This window comes from Poecilia formosa, unplaced genomic scaffold (assembly GCF_000485575.1).
Source record: "Poecilia formosa unplaced genomic scaffold, Poecilia_formosa-5.1.2 Scaffold727, whole genome shotgun sequence".
In the NCBI taxonomy this organism is placed as follows: domain Eukaryota; kingdom Metazoa; phylum Chordata; class Actinopteri; order Cyprinodontiformes; family Poeciliidae; genus Poecilia; species Poecilia formosa.
In genome coordinates, this window is record NW_006800666.1 from 34,281 (window position 1) to 53,150 (window position 18,870).

The 18,870-nt window shown below is 39.1% G+C and overlaps 1 protein-coding gene across 2 annotated transcripts in view; it reads right to left on the reverse strand.

Annotated features, from left to right (window-relative positions):
• Window positions 1–18,165, reverse strand: part of pgk1 (phosphoglycerate kinase 1) — a 32,075-nt gene extending 13,910 nt beyond the window's left edge. Inside the window, exons 1-11 of one of the 2 annotated variants that reach the window (XM_016666453.1) lie at window positions 17,987–18,165; window positions 16,283–16,333; window positions 16,042–16,197; window positions 13,477–13,621; window positions 12,677–12,780; window positions 12,192–12,311; window positions 11,520–11,634; window positions 9,640–9,819; window positions 9,391–9,568; window positions 8,663–8,761; window positions 8,137–8,188 (exon numbers count right to left, since the gene is read on the reverse strand). In XM_016666453.1, the coding sequence (XP_016521939.1) occupies window positions 8,148–8,188; window positions 8,663–8,761; window positions 9,391–9,568; window positions 9,640–9,819; window positions 11,520–11,634; window positions 12,192–12,311; window positions 12,677–12,780; window positions 13,477–13,621; window positions 16,042–16,197; window positions 16,283–16,333; window positions 17,987–18,051 (1,254 nt within the window). In that variant the 5' untranslated portion in view covers window positions 18,052–18,165 and the 3' untranslated portion in view covers window positions 8,137–8,147. Of the gene's footprint in view, window positions 1–7,794; window positions 8,189–8,662; window positions 8,762–9,390; window positions 9,569–9,639; window positions 9,820–11,519; window positions 11,635–12,191; window positions 12,312–12,676; window positions 12,781–13,476; window positions 13,622–16,041; window positions 16,198–16,282; window positions 16,334–17,986 lie in introns of those variants that run through there. The other variant, XM_007542768.2, reaches the window with a different exon arrangement.
• Between the last annotated feature and the right edge of the window lie 705 nt (window positions 18,166–18,870).

Sequence of the window (18,870 nt, forward strand, 5' to 3'; positions counted from 1 at the left end):
ATCATCCATCCATCCATCATCCATCCATCATCCTCCGTCCATCAATCATCCATCCATCATCCATCCATCATCCATCCATCATCCTCCGTCCATCATCCATCCATCCATCCATCATCCATCCATCCTCCGTCTCCAGTGGTTTCTATCAGTTTTTCAATACCTCATAATGTTTTTCCGTTTTGCAGCCATAATTCATGCAGAGTCTCAGATTTATGACCCCCAGATCTTGTGAGTATCAAGAGAAAAAAACATGATAAAAATAGTTTTGGTTCAATGCTGTAAAAAAGTATTTGGCTCCTTTAAATACTTTTACTTCTGCTTCTATGTTTTATATTTAAATGTTTCAGATCAACAAGAACATTTTAACGTCATGCAGAGATGAGCGGAAGAAAAACGACTTAAAATAAAAAGATGCTCGATCCGATCCGACCTAAAGTGAAACAGAAAAACATGAAACGTAAAAATAAAAACTTCACTAAAGATTAAAGAATCTGAAACGAACAAAACATCAAGAGACCCTCAGTTCACAAAATGGCTTCACTTCGGCCATCTTGGTTCTAGTTCGGCCATGTTGGCTTCACTTCCAACATGTTCAGGATTTTCTGGTAGAGATTTCATGTTTCCTTCCAGTTCCCAGATCATCATACTGCCACCGCCATGTTTTTCAGCAGAAGTGACAGGATGCTCTTCCAGAAAGTTCAACTTTGACCTCGTCTGTTCACAGATTCTTCCTCTGAAAGAATAAAAGTTATTTTCCTTGGTGGCAGTTTTAAGTATAACAGAAAGACCGTGACACGCTTTGGTTTTATTTCAGATATTTAAAACAAAAAATTAAATCAATAATTATCAATATTGACTGATAGGAATCTCACACATCGTGAGCCAAATAAAGAGATTTCTGCCATCAGATGTTTGTTTGATCTGAAACATTTAAACTTTTTTTTAAGTAGAAACAGAAAATCAGTTGGAACATTTATTAGATTTGTTTCTGACATCGTAATTCTTTGTTGGCAGTCAGCGTGGGGGAAGTAAATTCGCAGTGGTGAGATCGAAAACAGGTAAAAACTAAAAACAACGTAAACATTTTTAAGTGTTTGATGCTGTAATGAAACTGATTTGAATTTGATGTGTTGAACTTTGGTTTGAAACTCGACTGACTGAGGAAACGCGGCTTCCTGTAGAACCGAGGCGTTAGCAGAGCTGCAGCTTTAAACTGCAGCAGTAAAACAGAACGAGAATGAAACTGATCGATCGATAGACTGATAAACTGATCGATCAATAGACTGATAAACTGATTGAATGTTTATTGCTGTATTTTTCTGACTCTTTTTTTTCTCTCCGTGTTAAAAGTTCAGATAACCGTGTTTATAGTTTTATTTTCCAGGTTTCTGGTCACCATGTTTTCTCTTCTCCTGTTTTTCAGTCACCAGAGCCAATCAGATGTCTTCAACGTACGTAAGAGACATGATTTCAGTTTTTACAGTGTGTCTGTCGTACATTTAAAGCAGAAAGACGGACAGACGTTTCTTTCATTTCAACATTTTTCTTTTGAAACCTACAGAAATTTGAATCAACTATAAAAAATTACAGATTCAGATTTTTGTTCATGTCCAATAAAAACAAAAAACACCAAAAATGTATATTTGACTGAAGGACGAGGCACAAAGTTACACTGCAAAAACAAAATCCTACCAACTATTTTAGTTTCTAGTGTAAATATCTTAGTACACTTAAAAACAAAGCTAATTTAGGAATAACTTTTCAACTTGAAATATGTTCTTAAAGTTGATTTAAAAGGTTCCAGTCCCACTGGCAGATTATTTCACTTACAACATTTTTTTCATATTAATAAAATAATCTGACAGCAAAACCAGAATGTTTTAATTCAGTATTAAGGAATTATTGACTCAAAACAAGCTCTTATTTCTTGCTGAAAAGTTATTTGTAAACAAGTTTTGTCTTATTTAAAGTGAACTGGCATACTTACAGTAGGGATTAGACCAAATCTTGGTGAGATTTTGTGTTTTTGCAGTGCGCTGAGTTAACCAATGGAGGGTAAAATCGGTGCTCTCAGTCAACTAAAATATTTAATTGGATTAATCACTCTGATGAATCTGGGATTTATCATTATCCCTAACTTTGTTAACTGGAAATATAAAAATATACGCAGCCGTGTTTTTTTCAGGAATGGAGCTCTATACAAGCCCCGCCTCCTGCTGCACTCCGACCAAATAAAATGCAAGAAATCATCTGATTTTCTTTGTAGTAGGAAGCAGCAGGGACTAAGAGAAGCTAACTCCACTACACAGGCAGCAACAAACCTGTGCAGGTTAGATTTAACTAGATGCCCCGCCCCTTTCTGACGCAGCCCTGGGTAACTGCCCACATCATAAAATGCCCTGATTTCATGTTTCCTAAAAAATGTTTTACTGCCTCAAACCAAACATGTCTGGAGATTCTCAGTTTGCATGTTTTTATGCTCAGGAAGGTTTAAAGGAAGCCATTTTGTTTTAAAAGTTAACAGAAATGTTTCTCTCCGTTCACTTCCTGTGGAACTTAAGCGATGAGGCGACAGTCGCTGGTTCTCCTCCAGCTGACCATCAACACTTCAAACTGCTAAATGTAGAACAGTAGAGCAGCCATTTTAGTTTGTAAGCCGCATAGTGACACAGTTCAAGTTAAATCATCTCAACAGTGATAAAATAGAAACTCAACATTCAACAAATTATTTGTCTCTGTAATAAATCATTATATTTAATTTTTGTATGATCCTTTCCTTTTCATTAATATTATTTGAACTATGAATTTTACTAAATGTTCTTGCCAATCACATCATGTCTCTATGAAACCTTCAAAACTTAAACGGCAGCCAAAGAATCACACATAAATAACAGTCTTTGCCACCTTGTGTCGCATAATCCAAGTCAATGTTAGGGAATAATTAAAGCTTTTTAAGATTTCCTAAATCTCGGTTCGCCTTCATAGCTGAACCTGGTACCGAGCGCTGTAGCTAATATTAGCTGGCATTTTGCCGGTGGACATAAATACACTTTAGTAATATTCTATTCATAAAATATAAACGGTAATATGTCCATCTTACTTGCGAAACTTTATCCCCAGAAATCTCACGTCAGTAGTCCGTCGATCTGAACAAAAATATCCATCGATGCTGAAACTTCTGCTGCTGTTTTGGTTTAGCCAAGTAGGAGGGCGACCTCTCCAAGATGGCCGCCGTGTGTCCTGCGCCAGAGCAGCCAGTGCGGGGTCTACTCATATATATATGCAGGTATCCCTCCGCGCCGCTGTGATCCAGGTATCCCTCCGCGCCGCTGTGATCCAGGTATCCCTCCGCGCCGCTGTGATCCAGGTATCCCTCCGCGCCAGATAATCTGCGTAGTGTCGCGTTTCAAGCCGATGTTTGACCCAAACCGTTAACAGGAAACAGCAAATCTTTCTGGGGAAAAAAGATTCAGTGCTGACATGGTCTAGTCAAAGTCCAGACCAAAACCTTATTGACATGCTGACCCTGAAAGAAAAAGCAGCTCACCCGGTTGAATCATGGGTTGTACTTAGTTTTCCACAGTTTTTCCTTGCTGTCATAAACTCGTTCAGACTTCAGTGTTATTATTTTACGTCCTGCGGCCTCCAAATAATCGGATAAATTGGCAAATCGGATGAGTTGAAACTTTTTTATTTAAGCTCATTAGGAACAAATTTTCCTGACTGAATAATGAGATGTAACAAACTGCGCCTGTTTTTCAGAGAAACTGCTGGGGACTCTGCGCTGCCAGACGGTAAGCCGCTGCGCCACTGTCAACGGGTTTTTATGGAAATATAGTCCTGATTAATTCATTATTGTTCTGCAGATCAAACTGAAGAGCAGGACTATGAAAATGTTACAGACTGTAAGTCACAGTATGAGTATTTTAATTTGTCTTCCTGCAAACATCTGAAATATAAAAGATTTTCTTCCTGCAGTGCAAACCAACAGCTCCAGCCTGGAACCCGACTACGTGTGAGAATCACTAATTTAAATCATTTATCACTTATTTAAATAGTTTTGAATCAAAGATCATACAAAGAAAAGCAGAAGCTGCTGGTTTCAAGCTGAAATCATGTAATCAGACTGGAAGACAAAATTAAATGTTTTCATTAAATCAACTGTTAATTTAAAAACTAAACATGATGCTTGTAGCTTTTATACTGAGAAAAATCACAGCTAGTATTAATGCATGTTGACTCAGTGAGGTAAATAAAAGTTAATAAATATTCACTTAAGCTACATTATCTGTTGATTGAAAGTTGGAACAGAATCGGAAGCGTTTCATTTCGACTGATTTTATTATAGGATTACAACATTTTCTCTCCTAATTTATCCTCAAATTGAACAAAGAACTTTAACCCGAGTCTGTTGTAGTGATGAGGAGTTGGTTTACTGCAGAGGTGGATGTTAAATTTATGGAAAATATTTAAAGGTCGGAGCCCTGAGGGACACCTGAGATCTGAACACCTGGATGAGTAGAACAACAAGTTTAACTGAGATTAAAATAATTAATTCAGTTTGTTTACAGCACTAATTCCCCACGTCACATAAATGCACTTAAAAAAAGCAACATCTGCTTTCCAGAGATGAAAACTATCATTTAAATTTAGGAATTTTATATATAAAATTTCTGTAACAGAGTTTTCCTGATTCACAGAGCGCCTATCGGAGAGGCTTTATACATAAATGAGAAGAGCAGCTTACCTGGTGAGTACATTAATGAAACACTAAACTTTGCTTCCTCATGATTTTATCAGCTGTCATAGACGGCTGTCTTTTATGAAGAACTCAATGTGGAGCCGTTATGCACAACTCAGCTTTATTTCTTAGTGCAACTATCCAACTACTGGATGTACAGCGCATGCTCATCAGTCTGCACCGGGCTACGGAAGCCTAACAGTGACATATCACTACATCAGGTTTTCCAGATCAGCAGCAAATTCAAAATAAAAATACAGGAAGCAATTGCCTCACTTTTGTCGATAGTGCCCCATATTATGGGGTTCCATTTGTGTCAAAAATAAGTAGAAGTCACATGTGTAGATGTTGTTGGTCTATGTCGTTGCTATGTGACTTTGGTTTATGCCTATGGTCTTAGTGCTTTATGGATATGTCGATGTTGCATGTAGGTGATGCATATGTTAGATATTGCATCCCAGCCAGCATACCTAGGTGGGCCCCATATGGGGAAAAGGATGGGAGACAATATGGAACCCATATGGGTTTATCTGCGGTTTCCATGGTGGGGTCACATGGGTTTGCCCACGTAGGGCCCATGTTGGCAGTGCCCCCACCCTGAATAAAATACAAGGTAGAAATCTTAAGCATTTTGAAAACACTAATATTGAAAGACCAGTATTTTTGTAATATCTAATAAACACTTTGATCAGACATGACCTACTTAAACACTTATTAACGACAAAGAGAACAGGCACCAGCAACACTGACCAACGACATTAATCAATCACAGACGTTACATAAAACACAACTGCTAAGGGTTTGCTGCTTTACTGCAGATGGATTGACAAGATGACAGTAATAACCACGACGCAGCCAGAGACATAACATATGCAACATGTACATATGCAACGAACACATATGCAACATAGACCAGTGTTTCCCAACCAGTGTTTCCTCTGCTTCAGCAAACATGATTTCAATTCATGGCTGATTAACAGGGTTTTGCTGAATTGCAATCATCTGAATGGGGTGTATTGAAGCAGGGGAACATCTAAAATATGCAGGTCAGTGAGCCTTGAGGACCAGGGTTGGGAAACACTGACAGACATATGCAATATCTAACACTGCATCACCTACATATGTAACATCGACATATCCATAAAGCACTAAGACCATAGACATCAACCAAAGTCACATAGCAATGACATAGACCAACAACATCTACACATATGACTTCTACTTATTTTTGACACAAATGGAACCCCATATATATTTCCATGGCAACTGATTTCAGCTGAATAATTATGAGCTGCTGAACGTTTTCGACATAAATGTGTTTCTAGACAGGGAGCTGAATCCGGGCGTTTACGGGAACGTTTTCCCGTCGCTGTCGATAGCAGAAGGTAAAACACAGTCTGAACTTTAAGGCTGAAAGCTGTTTCATTCATTCACGGCGCTTTTCCTCCAAACAGATGACGATTATGAAAACACAGAGTTCCTGGAGCAGCAAGCCAACGGTTAGTTATCGTCTTTAAATTAATCATCTGCAGCTTATTAAAGCAAATTTACACCAGAGACACTGAACTGAGAAATGTAACAGCTGCAGATCAACATGCTGCTGATTTAAACGTAAAATCACTACAATAGTAAAGCCAGAGATTTGAGATGGTAGAAAATAAAGAGCAACAATTATTTAATAAAATATCACCATGTTTACCTGCGACAAGGTGGACAATAGCAAATAAAACAGAAGAAAATCTAATTTAAATATTATAGTGTGAATTTTAATAACAGTTGAGACCAAATTAAGTAGCTTTATTTTAATGTTTATTATTTACATCTTCCAAAGTTAAAGACTTATCAAAAAATGTGTTGATTTTCAGAAAACAGACATTAAACTATTAACAATAGTTTAAATATATTGCATGTTTTATTGAATCATTTCGGTTTGAAGATAATTCCTCGCTTGTTTTCTTCGACAGATGAGCCGGACTATGTGAACGAAAACGGGGAGAGCACCTGAACGCATCACGACCAAACAGCAGTTTGGTTCATTACGCAACGTTTACAATGTTCTGTTTGTAAATACACCAGCAGGTGCTGCCCCCTAGCGGTGAACAAATAAATCTATTAATTTGTTTCAACTTTATTACTAAATTTATTCTGTTTGATTTGAGAGAAAATGTTGCTTTCACATCAAGTTGCATTTTCATGAAAATACATCAGATTATAGATGAGCTGCTAATTTCCATCTAATCCCAATTTACAGGTCGGTGTAAAAAAAAAAAAAAGTTTTTAAGTTTTACCCAAACAATAGAAATGAATCGTTCTGCGTTTAAATAAAATACACAGAAATGTGATGTTCAAAATAAATTCATGCTTTTGAAAGGTTCTGCATGAAATAAACTAAACATCCACAATGTTTTTGCAAGTTTAGACAATTTTGAATTAAAGAATTAAAAGCGTCTTTTATAATTATGCTTTAATCCGGGTTAATGAGAAAAGATTTTTTATTGAGTTAAAGTCATTAGCTGCGTTTCCATTGACTAGATAAATGCACAAATTTAAATTATTAAAATAACTTTGCTTGATGGAAACTTTAGGGAAAAAGGATAAAATGTTTTTATGATACGATGAAGTGGTTTTTTTTTCAGCTGTATTAAAATTAGTATATTATGCTAAACTGCAGTGGAAAGAGTTTTTTTCATCATGAGTCACATGAACAAAAGGAAGTTACTACTGCTGGAAACCAGGAAGAAGAAAACAGGAAGTGGTGCAATGATGTTTTTAATGATTTATCGCCTGAACGAACTCATTCACGTGATTTTAAACTATTTAATGGAAACAATGTGATGACAAAATTCAGTTTTTCAACAGAATATTACAGAGGAATAATGCTGCCGAACAAGGAAATAAAATTACGAGAATAAAGTCAAAATATTCTGAGAAGTTGTAATGTAACTTTATTCTCTAATATTTTGACTTGCTTGTATTTTTTTTTGCACGGCCCAGGGTACGGCCCTAACCCTAACCCTAACCCTACCCGGCCTCAATGAGGACATGATCACTGATTTATTTCTTAAACATAGATGGTTTTATTAGAACAGATCAGACAGGAAGTAACATCTATGTTGGCCACATCTATGATCGCCACGTTAACACAGAAGCTCTACTGAAACCGTAAACTCCGATCCCCGCTGCCGTTTCTCCTCAGGAAGGAGAAACCTCACTGCTGCTTTGCAGCCGAGAACGTCTGAAGTTAGAAATTAATCGGGGTTAAAGGTCAGCGCTCTGCTGGGACAGATAGCAGGTTGGGGTCACAGGTCATGATGACACTACATGAGATGTCCACCTCTCTTCTCTTCTCTCACACACACACACACACACACACACACACACACACACACACACACCAGTGAGGCGTCTAGGCGCTGCTGAGTGCATCCACACCAGGCAGGACTTTACCTGAGAACAGATCAACATTATAGAGTTTACATTAGACATGAACCGATTTGATATCAATATCCGTATCGGTCCTGATATAGAAACAAATTCTAGATTGGGTATCAGTTCCTGAGCCATCAGGTCAGATCTACTCAGTCTAATTCTACATTTTGTTCTATATAATTTTCAAAATTCATAGTTAAACTTCCTCAATAATTTGAATGAATGTTTGTTGGTTATTTTAATGTTTGACCAAAATAATCAGCTTGTTGTTTTTATTTAATATTTATTTTCCACTTCCTGTTTTTCTCCCGACTGCGCCGACTGACCAGCTGGTGGCGCTGTTGGTTTATATGGAGACATTTATTCACCACTATAATAATAATAAATAACAATAATAATAAGTGTTTACTGACCCATAATAATCCCCATTTGCTTGTGTTTTAATTTGAAATTCCTAAATGCTGCTGACTGCTTCCTGTTGGTGGCGCTCACCTTCCAGCAGCTCCAGGCTAGCGCCGCCGCCGGTGCTAACGTGGCTAACTTTGTCCTCTGTGTCCCACTTAGCGCAGCAGGTAGCAGTGTCGCCCCCACCTGGACAGAAAGCGAACAGCGTCAGAGGAAATGCCTGTCTGTTTATTACACATTTATCAAACATTTATTTATTCTGCTAAAGTTTACAGACTAGAGATCAAATCCTCAGAAACACAAACAGAAATCAGCTTCTGGTCAGAAACACATTTTATTCACTTTAATAGCAACATTTTATTCATTTATTGAATTTAAAACGAAGCAGAACAGTCTCAACATGTGAAGATGAACATTAAGATAAAAAGCTGCTTCAACAATTAAATCATTTCATGAACTAAGCTGATGAAAATCCAAAAGTTAAAGTCAAACCGAACAATGCGATGTTTTAGCTGTTTGAAGTGAATATTAGAATAAAGTCGTAAAAACTTTAGAAAAATTGTTTTAATGAGAAAATCTGAGTCTTCAGGATCTGATTCGTCTGAGGAACTCGGACGAATGTTCTGTTGAAAGTTCTGCAGCTCAGCATCTTAACTTTTTATTTCTCATTTAGGAATTTTAAAATTACGACTTTATTCTGAAATATGACTTTTTGTTGAACGACTAAATTCTCTTAGCATTACAACGTTTTAAAAGGAAAAGTAATTTTTTCCCAAATATTCTGTGGTATCAGAATCCGACCCGGCGGTTCTTACCGATGATGGTGACGCAGCCTGACCTCGTGACCTCCACGACCTTGTCCATCAGGCTCTTGGTTCCTCTGGCGAAGTTTTCCCACTCGAAGACGCCGACCGGCCCGTTCCAGACGATCTGCTTGGCGCGACCCACCGCCTCCGCGTACAGCCGGGAACTCTCCGGGCCGCAGTCCAGCCCCTGTGGACCATAGGAGCCGGGGGTCACCCGAGGCCAAAGGTCAAAGGTCAAAGGCCGAGGCCTCTCCTTACCATCCAGCCGGCGGGAATGCCGGCAGCGACGGTGGCGGAGCCAGTGGTGGCGTTCTCGTCAAATTTGTCGGCGGTCACAAAGTCGACGGGGAGCGTGATTCTGACGCCGTTTTTCTCGGCTTTCGCCATCAAGTCTTTGACTATACCAGCGCCTTCCTCGTCGAACAGAGACGTCCCGATCTGAGGCACAAATAAAGATTCTAGAGTAAAAATAACCCAGAGGCGTCCCGACCTGGCAGACCTGTTGTGTTAAGAAACTGATCTGAGAAAATAAAAACTAGTTATCAAAATAATCCCCCAGTTCAAATTAAATTTACTTTAACAGAATCCGACCCTTCAGTTAACAGATCAATAAGATTTTGTTTTGAACATATTCATGTTCAAAACAAAATTAAATGATAAAAACACAAAATACAAAGAAAGCTACAAAAGGAAAAAAAAAAAAACTAAAAATGTTTCTGCCAAGTTTTCTGGCATTTATCAAAAAAAAATACATTTGGTGATTTTAACTAACAGTTAAAAATAATCAGATTTAACTTTAATAATATATTTAAATATCAGGCTTCAACTGTCAATGTTTTCCATATTTAGGCTTTTAATCAAACTCTATATTAAACTTTATTACCAAACATTTGAATATCAAAACTTTCCAAACCAGAAACTCATCAGCTCCAACCTACGCCCTCATTTCCCATGATGCAACACGGCCAACCCTGTAACCTCGTCTTGCTTCACGGTTCCTTTTTGTTGCTTAACTTTCTGCTAATCTGGACGTTTCTAATCTACATAGAAGAACCAGATTCTGTTAAAGTTTGAACTGAAGTCACGACCTGCAGATTATCTAAAACACACCGAGGTTTCATCAGACTCAACAATAATACAATCTGTCCTAGTCAAATCCTGACTTATTTGCTCTATAACAGTACATTTGTTCAGATTTCTGCCAGATTAGATATTTTAGGAGGATTATCGGTCAGGACATTTAGACTTCATGCTTCAGGCGGGTTGCCAGATCTGAGACATTCCTGCCAAAAAACAAAAAACTCACCCAACTAAAAATAAATACAGTAAATAGTTTAAAATCCTAGTAGATCATAATGTGTGATATAGTTTGCTGTCCTCAGTTGAAGGACTTCTGTCGTTGGATTTATTCTGACCAGAACCAGACCTGGACTCTCGGATCAGAACCAGACTCGCGTTTTTGTGGAGCCGTTGTTTTAAATCAACGCTGCACTGGTTTCTGTTTTACAGTGCAGATACTTAGTGACACTTTAGTCTGAAAAATGCCGTAAAAATGATGATGTCACATCCAACACATTTCAAAATAAACTAAAAATTAATTTGAAGACACAACCCGGCAGGGCCCGGCACGGCCCGGCCGACCCGGCAGGGCCGTGGGCCGTTTTCCTGCTGAAGTAACGAGGATCATTAAAGGTTTAGAATGAAATTTGTTCTGATTTAATTGCAGACATCAAAGCAAGAAAGGCGTATGTAAACTTGTGGCTCCAGCTGATAAAATCTGAATGTTTATCCTGAAATTCTCATTTCATGAAACTTTATTAATATTTATCTAAGCCTCTGCATTAAAATAGAGATTTCTTTGTAATAATTTAACTTTCTTCACTGCTGCTCCCATTTAAATAATCTTTATTTTCTCCAACACTAAACATGATCTGATGTTATAAATGTTTTATGAAACGTGTTATAAAATGATTCAATGTGTAAAGTCAGCTTTGAATTAGAGGAAATGAATCATTAAAACCTGATGAGGTTTTGGTTTGAAGTTCAGGAAATAAAATCTGAACTCTCCGTGCTGCTGCTCCAAACTCCAGACTGGAGTCGGGTTTTCAGGAGAAACTGGTTCTGGAAGCGACGCTGACCTCCATGTTGTTGAGAACTTTGAGGAAAGTGAAGGCCATGCCGCCGCCGATGATCATCTCATCCACTTTATCCAGCATGTTGTTGATCAGCTGGATCTTATCCTTCACCTTCGCGCTGCAAGGGAAACAGTCGGCAAACGACGGGTCACAAGCCAGTGGGCCCTTATTGAAAGTTCTTGTCCAGAACCAGTGAGGCCCGGTACCGGAAACACACAGACAGTGGTGAATTTTCAAAATTAAGTTACATTAAATGCTTCATGGTATTAAAATGAGTTTTGAACTGATTATGCTGAATATAAGTGAACAAATACAGGCCATGTGTTTTATATTACACACTTAATAATCTTAATTCTGAGGCTGTGGGGCTTTTATTGTGGCGGTACGCTGCCATCTATTATATTCACTCAAAGCATAGAATTAGAGTGAATAGATCAGCCTTATGGATGGGCTATCGGACCGATACAGATATTGATAACTGATCGGTGCATCTGCAGTGAAAACCATCAGGTTTGATAAACGTTTTCTGTTTTCTTTCTCCAGGAACTTTGCAGTCAGACTTTCACAGTAATGTCGGTGTTTAAACGCTCCACCGTCAGACAGAGGAAGGACTTAAATCTGCAGCAGAAACGGACAGGAAGTAGAAACAGAATAAACGGCTGAACTTCCTCTCACCCTCCCAGGATGGCCAGGAACGGCCTCTGAGGTTTCTCCAGCGCCATGGCGAAGTAATCCAGCTCCTTCTTCATGAGGAACCCCGCCGCCTTCTGGGGGAGGTCCACCCCCACCATGGAGCTGAGGGGACAGGTCAGAGGGTTAGACAGGTCGGGTTTCCCAGGATCGTCACAATGATGCGCTACGTTCCCCTGTTTCAGCAAAGAAAACCGGGACTTGGTTACCATGACGACAGAAACCTGGAAGACGATCGCTTTGCTGCATCTGGCATTTTTCTACGTGGAAGGAAGCTGCTGTGTAACCCAACCAAAACTAAAATCACCATAAAATACATTCAGGTGTGATACTGAAAGGCCACTTCACCTGCAACATCACCTGGATTTACAACTTAAACAACAAAATGTTTCCATTTCCAAACCCAACTCTGGAAAACAACCAAGACATCGCAGCTTGAAGACGGCGTTTCCTGCTGAGCCTCGGCTCACCTGTGAGCTCTGTGCGCCGTCCCAAACGCGTCGTTGACGTAAACGTCGCCCAGCTTGGACAGAGACGCCCTGAAGGAGTCCGTCTGTTCCTGGGTGGCCTTGGTCTGAAGGTCACAGAGGATGATGAAGACCACGAAGAAGAGAGACAGAAGGAAGGAGACAGGTTTCAGACGTAGATCTGCACTTGGATAAAAACTCAGAGCGTCGCTCAGTGAAACTGAAAGCAAAGCCAGGTACTGATGGGCCAGACGACAGAAACCTCGGCACGTCCACCGAGGAAACCAGACCAACCCCGTGTTGGTGCGCCTGTCCCTTTAAGGAAAACCATGCGACTGAATCACTTCCTGTGTCGATTGGATGCGACCGCGCCAAATTGTGTTTATGAGGGAGAAACTGTGTCGACATGTTTGTGGGTTTTGTTGGATGGAGACACTTTGTGTTAGTTTAGGGTTTATATTTGAACACCGACATGGATCAGCAGAGAAGAGGAAGGTTTGACCTGTGGGATCAGTTTGATCTCAGAATAAAGTGAATTATTATTCTGTTATTTCCACTTTTGATCATTTTTCTTTCAGATTATTCCAATTCCTTTCTGTAGAATCTTTGAGTTAGTTTACAGGGATTAGCTTTTATTTACATTGTAGATGAAATGTAGGGTTTACTGTAACTGGAGCTCTTCCATGATGCTGAGGCTTCACCGCCCAGCAGGAGGGGACAAACCGGTTAACGATATGTTCAATGATTACTCAACATATTGCTGCTCCTGTTTAACCAGTTTGACAGTACAACGCTCCACTGACCTTGTTCCCAGCCGGGTCTTTGCCCTTGCCCTCCTCAGCAACGTGGAAGCGGAGATTCTCCAGCAGGATGACGGAGCCGGCAGCCGGGCTGGAGCAGGCCGCCTCCACCTCCGGACCCACGCAGTCCTTCAGGAAGGTCACGTCCCTGAGGAACGCCACACACAACCAGCAGTCCTTCAGGAAGGTCACGTCCCTGAGGAACGCCACACACAACCATCAGTCCTAAGGAAGGTCACGACCCTGAGGAACGCCACACACAACCATCAGTCCTAAGGAAGGTCACGACCCTGAGGAACGCCACACATAACCATCAGCTCCCCTGCTGGGTCTCCCTGCAGCTTACCAACTTTGGACCAATCTGAGAAACGTCAGAACAAACAGGAACTGGACCATTTGGAGTTTCTTCCTACTCCTGCTTAAGGGGTCAAAGTTCAACCATTTTAATATTAGATCTAATTTATTCTAACTTTCAGGAGAATCAAACTTTATTCTGCCTTAAGAAGTTTAGAAGAACTAGAAAAGTTTGAAAATAATTTGCAAACTGAGATCAAATCAGTGCAGGATTTCATTTCCCCACCGTCAGTGGAAACTAAACTAAAATTACAAATTTGCTCAACAGAAATTGAAATTTTGGGGGGGGGGAAAAACAACTAAATTTCTTTGATAGTTTTTGCATCAGGATGAGGAGTTTTTCTGAGCTGCATTGAAATTAGTTCATTTTTGAAAACTGGAAACTTTTTTTCTAGTGGAAACCACGAAGACGACGACAGGAGGATGGTGGCGCTACGTGTTTTTTTATGACTTATCGGGTTAAATTTATTCACATCTGATTTTAATTGTGTTTCTTTATTGGAAACTCATCAATTGCAGAATTGTTTTTATGAGATTAGCAGAATATCATCATAGTTTTCCTTACATCAGCAGAAACACACAGCTTGTTCTCACTCAGTTACTGCAGAGGTCAGCAACTTCACATGTTGCTGCCAAAGTTTCCAAAAACTGAAAACAAGAAAAACAGTTGCTAAATTTGACACTAGTCACTTTTAAAAAAAGTCACTAGGAGTCTTAACAGTTACTAAATACAGAAACAAAATTGACAAGTTAGCAACAGTCCATCATCTTGGCCACGCCCATCCGTCTCTAGGCCACGCCCACTTTTGTGCCGTTTCGGGGGGCGGGGCTTAGCTTCTACACGTGTTCAGTTACAATTTAAAGAGCAAAAGAAAAAGGTTTTACTATGGCAAGCCGTTTTAACAAATTCGGTTTTACTGCCCTTACATTCCACATATCTCAAACTGTTTTGTCACTAGATGTTTTAGCGACTTAATATATGTCTAATTATATTTTGATTAGACAAAATAACTATTTAAGATATCTCTAATTATGTTTATGACTAGACAAAATACTTATTTGAGATATCTCTAATTACATTCTGACTAGTTGAAATGACGTCAGATTTACCATTGAATTGTATGGAGACTTCAATTCAAGATATCTTAAATGAATTACTGACTATCTAAAATACACATTTCAGATATCTACAATTAAATTATGACTAGTCAAAAAGTGATTTCAAGATATCTCGATTTTGGTTTTGACTAGTCATTATTCTAATTAAAGATATCTCTAATGACTCCATAATTCAAGATATCTTAAATGTATTTTTGGATAGGAGATATGTAGTTTTGACTAGTGAAAACTAAATTATAGATATCTTGAATTGTAATTTTGACTAGTCAAAATTCCTTTTAAGATATCTCTAAATGGATTTGAGATATCTTGAATTACTCAGCTTTTCTATTTAAGATATCTTAAACTGACATTCCGACTATTCAGAATGACATTATTGATATCTTGAATTGGTATTCTATCTAGTCAAAATGTCCCTGACTTACGTAGCAATTTGAAAGTTTAGTAAAACAATGAAAAATAGAGAAAACGAACAAAGATGTTTGAAAATGCGCCACTTTCATGCTGAAAATAGTTTGACAAAAGCAATTTTAAAGTTTCAAAGCTGTTTTTAAGAGCATTCGGTTCGTCGGAAATGAATAAACAGGAAATTATTTGCAGATATCAGAAGCAGTCTTATAGTTTATGAAGTTTTGTTATCTCCACATTTCCAACATTGTCGAGCTCTTTCTAATTTGTGGCATTTACTGACAATTTTGTGCAGAAAACAAAGTTCTACAGGCAACTGTTTGGACACCTCAAAGGGGCTTCCACGTCATTCTTAATTCAAATATCTAAAATTGTAAATTTTATTAGTCATAATTGTGTTGAAGATATCTTAAATCGTAATTACGGATAAGTGTCCCGTCAAATGACAGATCCAGTGACGTCATTTGAGATATCTTGAAAGGAATTTTGAGTAGTCAAAATGTAATTGTAGATATATTGAATTATTATTCTTACTAGTCAGAATGTAAATGCATGTAAATGCAGATATCTTAAATTACCATTCCGGATAGTCAAAATGCATTTTTGGATATCTGGAATGTAATTATGGGTAGTCAGATGAAACCGAATTTATGTTAAAACGGCTTGCCATAACGGTGAGGCTCTCACTTTCCCAGCAGAGTCTTGAGCTCAGCAGCGACCGGCTCCAGTGAATACTTCTCCGGCATGGCGTTCCCGTCAGGACGGCCCAGATGGCTCATCAGAACCACGGACTTCGCCCCGCGGTCCAGGCAGTACTGGATGCTTGGCACTGCCGCCTTGATCCTGAGAACAGTTCAGATCAACAGCCAGTCGTCTCATTATGGTTCACTTTGGTTAATATTTGAATTGAAATAAAGAAAAGTTTAACCTCTGGTTGTTGGTGATGTGTTTGTCCTTCATGGGAACGTTGAAGTCGACTCTGGAACAGAACAGTTACTGTAATTACATCGTTTTGACACATTTCATGCTGCTTACTCTGCATTTACATGAATAACACAAAATGTTTTAATCAAGTGTTTCAGCTCGCTCCTCTCAGGAAATCTAGCTGCTCTGCTTCTGAATCACGTGCCAAACTCGAGGCCTGGGGCCAAAACCGGCCCGCCAAGGACTTTTAAGTGGCCCTCTGGACTCCAGACACCAAATAGCATCAAACTCTCCAGTTTTTCACCACAGTGGAAATTCATGCAAAATCAACAGATCCCTGCACAACTAAGTTTAATGCAAATTTTCCACAAAAATGGTCAAAAACATAGAGTTTAAGCAATGCCAACTCCCACCGGCAAAGGGCAGTATTTCTTACTTTACTGCTGCCAACTTTATTTGATGTCAAGTTAAAGTCTGATCGATGTGGAGAGCAACAAAAAGTCACTTTTACTGAAATACTTGAGCACAAATATTTCTTAATTACCTCCACAAAATGTCTGATTTTCACAATCAACAGGACTAGACCACTACTCTGCTCTAACTAAAAGTATCAGAACTAAAACTGGCTGATAAAACCAAGAACTGCAGATGCTGGAAATATTTATCCGTTTTCCTCAACCTCAGAGCAAAATAAACTCCTGCACTCCGTTTTCAGGTTTCTGGCCACGTTTTGGTCCAAGGCTGCAGGTTTCTGCAGCAGCCTGCCTTGCTGCTTCAGTCAGGCCCCGCCGCGTTCTCCAAACCCATGAAACACCAGCCATGTGGCAGGCTGCTACAGGCCTTGAATCCACTGAAAATGACCTTTTAACGCCGAGCAGCGCTGGCTTTACGTGAACCTTGTCCTATACTGAGCAAACCCTCATGGCCCTCTGACATTTTCACACATGGTGTCGGTTTCAAACACTCGCCAACAGACTGAGGATCCAGTTAAAGACATTTATCCAATAAAACAGCAAGCAGCACATCTAGACAGGGTGCCACTCCTCAGAGGAAAGCACTGAGCCGTCTTTGGGCTCTTTTCTGCTTATCTGGTTCCAACATCACATAAATATAGATTATATGACATAAAATAAAGAGCCAGAAAGCTACAACCCTGTGTTATATTCAAATTTCTGGATCAAAACGTTCTCTATGCATTCACTAAACTTTAAGGAGGGAGGTGCTGTTAGGTGATGAGTTTATGGACAAAAAAATGGGAGATGTTCATTTTAATGCTTTTAATTAATTAAGAAATAAATCTGCCCCTTCAGAGCTACCCACGCAAAAAAAAAGACCGATAATGGCAGATCTTTTATAAAAACTTCAAAACTGGTTGAATTTAACGAATTTTGACTTTTTAAATGGTCCTAATCCTTCAAACCAGGACGTGTTTCTGACATTAAATGGCAGACAGAGCAGCATGTTAATGCAGAGGTTTCATCCATTCAGCTTCTCCTCTCAAGCACGTAACAGGGCCGGAAAACGTGACGACACACTGATTCACTTCCTGTGACTCTGCTCGGCTACTGTGAAGCATCACTTTAGAGACCCAACATGCCGACCGGACAGACATTACTACCGAACTGATGGATACCAGCTAACTGGCGGCTCCTTCCCCATTAGCTGTTGTTCGAGTTGCCGCGGCTACAGGCGACATTAAACTGCCCACCTCATAATGACCCGCTTCCCATTGACGTCCACCTTGTCCAGAGTGAGTTTGTTGGAGAGAGACATGTTGGCTGGTTCGGTTGGTTCTGTCGTTCACCGTCCTGACTGGCTCTTCTCCGCTTCCTCCGGCCGCTGACGAGTTAGCTACCGAATGTCAGTGGTGACCTTAGAGCAGAGCAAAGGAAGAGCGTGGGGGCGGGGGAAATCTCTCCCCCGACATCTGATTGGCGAATACGGTTAGAACTGGTGTGTTCTGATTGGATTAGAGGGATGAATGTCTCCTGACGGAATTCTTCGTTGTTTCTGGTAACCTTACCAGCAGATCTTTATAAAATAAATAAATAAAAACAGCATATCTTCATGTCTCGATGTGATTAACTCAAAAATACTAAAGGTAAATTAAATATTATAATATATATGAATTAAGAATTGTAGCTGTGGCCGGTTTGCTTTAGAATAAGCCTCCGACTATGGAGGACCAAAACCGACATAAGAAATAAAAGAATAAATATATAAATAAAAGAATAAATATATATCTGACATAATAAGAAATAAAAGAATAAATATATAAATAACGAAATAAATATATATCCGACATAAGAAATTAAAGAAATATATAAATAAAAGAAGAAATATATATTTTGATAAGAATTAAAAGCATAAATATACATTTTCATAAGAAACAAAAGCATAAATATATATTTAGTTTTTCCTTTTCCTTACACATGACTTTCCGTCAAGAAAAATAGTTATTTTGCTTTGCCTTTTTTGCTTCTCTATTTTCTGCTCGCTGTATTTCTGCTTGCTGTTGTTCCGTTTGTTGTTTTTCTGCTGCATCGTTATGTTAATGAGGAGAGCTGCCTTCTGTCTGCTATTGGCCAATAG